This window comes from Solanum dulcamara, chromosome 7 (genome assembly GCF_947179165.1).
Source record: "Solanum dulcamara chromosome 7, daSolDulc1.2, whole genome shotgun sequence".
Lineage (NCBI taxonomy): Eukaryota > Viridiplantae > Streptophyta > Magnoliopsida > Solanales > Solanaceae > Solanum > Solanum dulcamara.
The window spans coordinates 76,485,761-76,494,891 of record NC_077243.1 but is presented as its reverse complement, the minus strand read 5'-3'; the positions used below and the strand labels follow the sequence as shown (position 1 = coordinate 76,494,891).

The following is a 9,131-nucleotide window of genomic DNA, read 5'->3' as shown; positions in this document are numbered from 1 at the left end:
AGAACATAAGCAGATGAAAAATGAGATAGATTGGAATTCATTGTCACTATCTCATTTAGATCCTCGAACAAATCAATGTGAGCAAGAAGTTCAAAAGATGATTTATTTGCAGAATATTGCAAATCAACTGCCGGATGCATTTACTAACCTTCCACGGGTTACTAAATCGCATATCCCAGCTGCTAATGCTCAAGTTCGAGTTGATGTCCCGGTAGGACAACTTATTCAGGCAAATGAATCTAGACCACGCTTAAAATGTGGAAGACCATTTGGTTCCAAAGATAAAAATCCTCGAAAAAGGAAAGGAATGAATGATCAAGATGATCATAATTTGGAGGCGAGTGCTCAAGAAGAGCCCAGAGACACAACAAATGGTGATACCACCGAGGAGGTCCAAGTACCTGAAAATAATGAGAATGAAGAAATCTCAATAAGTTATGTCTCGACAGGAAAACGGTGGAACCGAAATAATATTGTGGTCGATAATATTTTTGCTTATAATGTTGCCATTGAAATAATGCAACAAGATAAGGATCTTGAACCAAAATCTGTCGATGAATGCAGACAGAGAAATGATTGGCCAAGATGGAAGGATGCAATTCAAGCAGAGTTAACTTCACTTGAAAAACGTGAAGTTTTCGGATCAATAGTTCGAACACCTGAAGGTGTCAAGCCAGTAGGGCACAAATGGGTTTTTGTGCGTAAACGAAATGAAAAGGGTGAAGTCGTAAGATATAAAGCACGACTTGTAGCCCAAGGTTTTTCGCAAAGACCTGGCATTGACTATATGGAAACATATTTTCCTGTGGTGGATGCAATTACTTTCAGGTATCTAATGAATTTGGCAGTTCATGAAAAGCTTGAAATGCACTTAATGGACGTGGTCACTGCCTATTTATATGCCTCATTGGACCACGACATTTTTATGAAAATTCCCGAAGGGTTCAAAGTGCCTGAAGCATACAAGGATTCTCGAGAAAATTGTTCAATAAAGCTTCAGAAATCCTTGTACGGGTTGAAACAATCAGGGCGAATGTGGTACAATCGTCTTAGCGAATATTTGCTAAAAGAAGGATATAAAAATGATCCAATTTGCCCTTGTGTCTTTATGAGAAGGTCTAAATCTGAATTTGTCATAATAGCAGTATATGTTGATGATTTGAATATTATTGGAACTCCGAAAGAACTTTCAAAGGCAGTAAAATGCCTGAAAAAAGAGTTTGAAATGAAAGACCTTGAAAAGACAAAATTTTGTCTTGGTCTACAAATTGAACATTTTACAAATGGGATATTTGTCCATCAGTCAACATATACTGAAAATATTTTAAAGAGATTTTATATGGATAAAGCACATCCATTGAGTACTCCAATGGTTGTGAGATCTCTTGATATTAATACAGATCCGTTTCGGCCTTATGAAAATGATGAAGAACTTATTGGTGCTGAAATACCATACCTTAGTGCAATTGGTGCATTAATGTATCTTGCCAACAATTCTAGACCAGATATAGCTTTCTCAGTAAACTTGTTAGCAAGATTTAGTTCTTCACCAACACGCAGACACTGGAATGGAATTAAGCATATATTCAGATACCTTCGAGGTACCATTGATATGGGATTGTTTTACTCAAATGATTCCACGTCACAATTGATTGGTTATGCAGATGCGGGATATTTATCTGATCCCCATAAAGGTCGATCGCAAACAGGCTATTTATTTACATGTGAGGGTACAGCTATATCATGGCGTTCAACAAAGCAAACTATGGTTGCCACTTCCTCAAATCATGCAGAGATAATAGCCATTCATGAAGCAAGTCGAGAATGTGTTTGGTTAAGATCAATAACTGAACACATTCAAGAAACATGTGGTCTTTCTTTGACAAAAGACGCTCCAACAATATTGTATGAAGACAATGCTGCATGTATAGCTCAACTGAAGGGAGGATACATCAAAGGAGACAGAACAAAACATATTTCACCAAAATTCTTTTTCACTCATGATCTTCAAAAGAAGGGTGAAATAGATGTCCAACAAATTCGTTCAAGTGACAATTTGGCGGATATGTTCACCAAAGCATTGCCAACATCAACCTTTGAGAAAATGAGATACAAAATTGGAATGCGTCGTCTTCGAGATATTAAGTGATATTTTCATCAGGGGGAGCAAAATACGCGCTGTACTCTTTTTCCCTTAATCAAGGTTTTGTCCCACTGGGTTTTCCTGATAAGGTTTTTAATGAGGCAGCACTCAAGGCGTATTATCAGATATGTGTACTCTTTTTCCTTCATTAGGCTTTTTCCCACTGGGTTTTTCCTAATAAGGTTTTAACGAGGCACATTTCTCGTGGACATCCAAGGGGGAGTATTATCAACCAAGTATTATCAACCAAGTAATATCAACCAAGTAAAATGGTTGTCCACTTAAAATGGTGGATAGTCCATTTACTTTTTAAGTGGGTAAAATGCCCATTAATATTTTCCTCCACTTGTAAATATGGCTATAAATATAGCCTTAAACTTCAATGTAAAAACACACAAAACACATAAGAGAAAGAATTGCTATTACTCTCTCTATATTACTACTCTCTCTATTAACACTTTCTATATACATATTCTCTTGTTCTTCTTCCTTTATAAAATTGTCAAGTTAGTTAATTTATAACATATAGATATTTGTTGTTCATTATCCTAGTTCTTACTATTTCATTAATAGTGCCAAGCATGTACCAAAACAACTATTAGTGTCAAGCTTTTATTTTTATTCTCATTCTTGATGATATTAGTTTCTAGACTCCACGTTATGGAATTTTACTGGGTTATTGTTATTGTATTCTTGATGATATTAGTTCTGCAAAAATACTTATTTCTATTTGCAACTTTGGCATATCAAAATTTTCGACGATGTACTTTTGATGGTAGGATAAATACATTAATCCCAAAAAATCAAGATGTCTACACGAGAAGAAACTCAAAAGTACTGCTATAATGTATGTGACAAAATAATGAAAAGTGTCACAAAGTTAAATAATAAAATTTAAAAAATTAAAGGACAAAGATCAAGATATTGAAAAAAGTCAAAAAAATTAAAATTAAGTTATATGTAAAAAAAATTAGATTAGATAAATAGAAAAGAAGAGAAAAAACTGTCTATATATTTAAGACACCAGGGAGAAAGTAGAAGGAGGGGGGGGGGGGGGGGGATAACGTTTTTAAGTGTAAAAATTAGCAGTTATATATAATCACAAACAATTAATAGAAAAATAAACGTATCTTACCCACATAATTGAAGTTTAAGAATAAATAAATATAATAAACAATAAAAGTAAAATACAGATAATGTAAGAGTTATGTACGTAGACTTTAAATTAATTTTTATATAATAATATAAAAATTACATAGACATATTATTGATAATAAATTTAAACAATAAAAGTATTTCCAACATTCTAATGAAAGTTTAAAACAAAAATAAAATTTCGCCATAAAAAATAATTGTATTGTATTAAAGGAGAGAACTAGACAAAAACATTAAAAAATTGAGTAACAATCATATGAAACAAATTCAAAGTTTAATCAAAATGAAAAAAGACAGTTAAATCTAATTGCTATTGCACCAAATATAAAAGTAATTATCAAAAACATTGATATATCTTATATCAATCAATATTGAATAATGAAATAATTCCAAACAATAAAGTAAAAATACAAAAAAATATTAAAATTTTTGATATGTGAAATGTTTATTATTTAAAATTTTAACTCAAACTTCATATATTGAAAATAGAAGAGAAGGAAAATTATTCTTTTCTTTTTTTTATTATTTTTCACTCTCCTTTTTATAGTATTCCATTTTCATGCAAATATTTTTTAAAATAATAAGGGTAAAAAATATTATTTTATTTGAGGTTGTTGGAGCATATAATAAAAACATAAAATGGACGATGACTTGAAATGTGCTATTTTTAGATTCTCATTTTTATCAACTTTTAATAATATATAGATTTGATTAAATGAAAATCGTCTTCTTTTTGTAGGATTGAAATTAGAGAGGAGTGTGCTAAAGAGGTTGCAATATTCTTTGTAAATTATATTTATATTTTTTGTTCAAAGTAGAGTGATTGTTTTTAATACTAGGTTCATATTTAATCTATGAATTCAAAATTTAATTAATTAACACAAATATCAATTCAGCACACGCCACATATGCTATTAACTTCATTATACTAGGAGAACGAGAAGTTGTTAAAATAATGTTTGATGTCTTTGAAGAATATAGTCGCGCTGCACATTAGTGTAAACTTTTATTAGCATCAAGTGTTTATATATAATCAAAAAGTTATATATGATTACACATGTATTTCTCTTCCTCAATAATAATACATATTAGTTATTTTTAAATTAAAAAATTATTATATTTTAAAATATTCGTGCAACGCACGGGTACTAGTTATTATTAAAAGAACTTTCATATACCTGATTCATGAAAAAAAACGCACGTGAGGAAAAAATGATTAACTAAAACGGAAAATGTGTCACATAAATTAGGACAGATAAAGTAGAAAGTGAGTGAACTGAGAAACCTATTCAAGAAGCATTGGACAGATCAATTTCTTCTGATCCTAATAAAGAAAATATTACGCGGATAAATAAACATATACTAGTTAATTAGTTAACATAGCTACAGTTTAATTAAATTACCATTCGCCACTAACTTACAATCATAATTATGTGGCCCACATTGAGGATTTGTATAATTCGGCTCCCAATTGTATAAATTCAGAATTTGTACAATTCGGTTTAAAATTGTATAAATCCTGAATTTTCCTAATTGTAAAAATCCAAAATTTGCATATGCTTATCCTAACTTGTATATAATTATCATGCTGATACATTTGATTTGTATAAGTTCTGAATTTTTTTTAAATGTATAAACACAAAATTTGTATATACTTACCATGTTTGTATATTGGCAATGAATTATACAAACAAAGATTGTAACGACCTGACTCCGTTGTTAGAAATAGGACAATGTGGAAGGATTTTGGGCTAGAAAATTTCAGCTAGTAACTTCGGAAATATTTAGCATAGGTCAGAATTAGACGAATTCTGAGTCAAGTGAAGTCTAGGGTGACCATGTGAATGGTAGGAGAGCAAATCTCTGATTTAATTGAATAAGTTGATAGCCAGAATGATAGAAACATATACGGCTTCGGGAAATCACATTCGAGTTGTAAAACTCTCGAAATTGGTTTTGGTGTGAAGGGTATATTTTAATACGACTTGGGAAGGGGTGTGTTGTGAAATGGGGGCTTGGAGCTCAAACTCCGAGCTTTTTATTTCCGTGCTACCCACCAGAGCGGGATTTCTCTCGCCAGAGCGGGATAGGTCCTGTCAGAGCGGGACAGACATGACTTAAGTCGGGATTTTTTTTTTCCAGAATGGTTTTTTTCTGCAAAAATTATTCTTAAAGCTTCAGGAGACAACCTAGGGCAAATTCTATCAATTTCCCACAGATTTTCACTCTTAAGGCAAGAATTTTACTCCATAAATTCATCATTTGATTCCTAGAACCTAGAAATTATGGTTGACAATCATTGGAGGAGGGTTTGAACTGAAAACTAATGGTGGGGAAATATCCCTAGTGTGGGGTTAGAATCACGGGTTTCGTATAGGGTGTAAATTGTGTTATATTTCATGATAGTTAGTCCATTGTGTTGATCTTTTATATGTATTTACTGTTTTCTAGACCAAGAACGATAAGAATGAACCCAAAAAGGGAAGACTCTTGCATTGTAAAGTTATTAAAGCTTGAATTTGAGGTAGGTGATGGTCTAGTTCTCCGTATGTATTTCATATACTTGCTAAATTGCTTTACGATATGCATGTGTGTATATGAATGGTGAAACATGCTAGATTGATGAATCTGTTCTTGGTGATATAAATATTGTAAATACTGAATGTAATTGTGATTGTAGTATGTTTGGATTGGTTGTCACGTTCTAACACATAATTGGATTGGATGTCATGCTCCGATATATAATTGGATCAGGTGTCACATTTCGACATATAATTAAATTGGGTGTCATGTTCCGACACAAAGTTGATTGTTTGTTGGTCTCCTGAGAGGACCCTTGTGTGAATTTATAGCATGTGGAAGGTATTGAGTTGTGATGTTGTTGAATATGGTTGAACTTGAGATTAGTTGACTTATTTTGTATATGTATATGCCTATTGTGTTGAATTTGTTTGTTTATTATCCGCTTACTGGCTAACCGCGTGATCCTACCAGTACGCCGTTGTTTTTGTGTACTGATACTACTCTTGCTCTGCCATTTTATTGAGTACAGGGCATATTCAGCCAGCTGCAGAGAGACCTTGGTTAGAAGAGTAAAAGCTTATTCAAAGTCCAAGGGTGAGCTATTCTATCATGCTGCCGTAGACTTCATCATTAGTCTCAGTCATTCTTTCGGGACTCAGATGTTCAGACTTTGTTTAGTATTTTGACTTATTTTGAAAGTGTTCCCCTTTTCTTACATTGACATTTATTAGAAATTTGGTATGGATGACTTTCAATTCCTAGGATGTAGTCACTCTTAACATTTAAGAATTTGTTCAAGGGAGGACCCTCTAATCTATCAATGGAAAGATCTCCATGTGAGAGGAACTACCGGACTCATGACTTGGAGTTGGCAGCAGTAGTGTTTGCACTGAAAATCTAGAGACAATATTTGTATGGAATCAAGTGTGAGGTGTTTACTGATCACCGTAGCTTACAACACATGTTCACCCAGAAGGACTTGAATTTGAGACAGCAAAAGTGGATGAAATTGCTTATAGACTATGATGTCTCTATCAATACCATCCAGGTAAGGCTAATGTGGTAGCGGACGCGTTGAGCCAGAAACTGATGAGCATGGACAGTTTATCCTGTTTGAGGACTCTTAAGCGTCCTCTGGCTAGAGAAATTCTGGCCTTGGAGGCCAGGTTTATGAGTCTAGGCATATTAGAAAAAGGTGGAATAGTGGCCGGAGTTGATCTAAGGCCCACTTTCATAGAAGAGATCAAGACTAAGCAGTTTGAGGATGTGAGCTTAAATGAAATTAGAGGAAAAATGTTGATGGGCATGGCCCAAGACTCAACACTTGATGCAGGTGGGGTGTTTCACTTAAGGAGAAGAATTTGTGTTCCCAGGATAGATGGACTAATTCAGAAGATTCTGTCTGAATCTCATGGTTCACGATACTTTATTCACCCAGGAGTGAGTAAAATGTATCAAGACTTGAAATGGTTGTATTAGTGGCCTGGTATAAAGAAATACATAGTTGAATATATATCCAAGTGTCAGAACTGCCAATAGGTGAAGTATGAACATCAAAGACCTGCAGGTTTACTTCAAAGAATGCTCATTCCTGAATGGAAGTGGGAGAGAATAGCCATGGATTTCGTGGTGGGACTTCCCAAAACCTTGGAAAAATATGACTCCATCTGGGTGGTAGTTGACAAATTAAAAAAGTCAGCGCACTTTATTCCAGTTAGAGTGGACTACAATGCAGAACAGCTGGCCAAGATTTATGTGAATGAGATAGTAAGGCTGCACGGGGTGCCCCTTTCTATCATTTCAAACTGTGGTACACAGTTCACTTCCAAATTTTGGGGGAAGTTACATGAAGAGTTGCGCACTCAACTCACTTTCAGCACGGCTTTCCATCCATAAACAGACGGGCAGTCGAAAAGGACTATCCAAGTGCTGGAAGATATGTTGAGGCATGTGTTATAGACTTTGGAGGACATTGGGATAAGTTCTTGTCCTTGTGTGAGTTATCCTATAACAATAGCTATCACCTCAGTATTGAAATGGCACCATTTGAAGCCCTTTATGGGAGGGGATGCATGTCTCCCATAGGTTGGTTCGAGGCTGGGGAACTAGAGCCATTGGGGGTAGACTTGGTGAGAGATGCTCAAAATAAGGTAAGGAGCATCCAAGCTAAGCTTCTAGAAGCTCAGAGTCGTCAGAAGGAGTATGCTGACCGAAAAGTAAGAGATATGACATTCGAGGCTAGTGAACAAGTACTTTTAAAAGTGTCATCTATAAAAGGGGTGATGAGATTTGGCAAGAAGGGCAAACTCAGTCCTCGCTATATCGGTCCTTTTGAAATTCTTGACTGTGTAAGGTCAGTAGCGTACAAATTATCCTTACCACTTAAATTGTCTGGGGTACACCCGATGTTCCACGTGTCTATGCTAAAAAAATACTATGAAAATGGGGACTATATCATTAAATTAGACTCGGTGTTATTAAACAAGGAATTCCAGTATGAGGAGGAAACAGTTGCAATTCTTGATTGTAATGTTCGGAAGTTGAGGACCAAGGAGATCAATATGGTTAAAGTGAAATGGAAAAATCATTCGGTGGAGAAAGCTACTTAGGAAACTGATAAAGACATGCAAGACTAGTATCCTCAACTGTTCGACGAACCAAGTACTACTCTATCTCTACTTTAGCCCTGTTTTCCTAAGTTAGTAACTTGGGGATGAGTGATGGGTAAATTGGTATTTATTATAATGACCAGACTCCGTAGTTAGGAATAGGCCAATGGGGAAGGATTTTCGGTCAGAAAACTCGGGTAGTAACTTAGAAAAGATTTAGCCTATGCCAGACTTGGATGAATTCTGAGTAAGGTGAAGTATAGGGTCACCATGTGAATGGTGGGAGAGAGAATCTCTGATTTAATTGGATAAGATGATAACCAGGACGATATGGAGCATTTACGGCTTCAAAAAATCGCATTTGGATAAGTAAAACTCTCGAAATTGGTTTTGGCGTGAAGGATATATTTTAGTAAGACTTGGAAAAGGGGTGTGTTGTGAAATGGGGGCATGGAGCTCAAACTCTGAACTCTCTATTTCCGTGCTACCCGCTAGAGAAGGATGGATCCTTCCAGAGCAGGGAAAACGTGACTTAAGCCGGAGAAAAACCCCAGAATGGTCTTTTTCTGTAAAAATTATTCCTAAAGCTTCAAGAAGCAACCTAGGGAAAATTCTATCAATTTCCTTCGGATTTCCGCGATTAAGGTAAGGATTTTACTCCCCTAATTCATCCTTTGATTCCTAGAACTTAGAAATTATGG

At 34.8% G+C, this 9,131-nt stretch overlaps 1 protein-coding gene across 1 annotated transcript; it reads left to right on the top strand.

Annotated features, from left to right (window-relative positions):
* The first annotated feature begins 5,305 nt into the window (after positions 1–5,305).
* LOC129894889 (uncharacterized) lies at positions 5,306–8,430 on the top strand. Its single transcript, XM_055970496.1, has 3 exons — positions 5,306–5,393; positions 6,870–6,987; positions 7,722–8,430. Exons 1-3 carry the CDS (start codon positions 5,306–5,308, stop codon positions 8,428–8,430), a joined length of 915 nt encoding a protein of 304 aa, XP_055826471.1.
* Positions 8,431–9,131: the final 701 nt, after the last annotated feature.

What these genes read in the sequence shown, in the direction of transcription:
- LOC129894889 (XM_055970496.1), top strand. Translation starts at nt 5,306, where the DNA reads ATGGGGGCTTGGAGCTCAAACTCCGAGCTTTTTATTTCCGTGCTACCC. An exon ending in GCCAGAGCGGGATAGGTCCT is followed by an intron (nt 5,394 to 6,869) that starts GTCAGAGCGGGA and finishes AATACCATCCAG; the next exon opens with GTAAGGCTAATGTGGTAGCG. An exon ending in ATTCTGGCCTTGGAGGCCAG is followed by an intron (nt 6,988 to 7,721) that starts GTTTATGAGTCT and finishes ATCCATAAACAG; the next exon opens with ACGGGCAGTCGAAAAGGACT.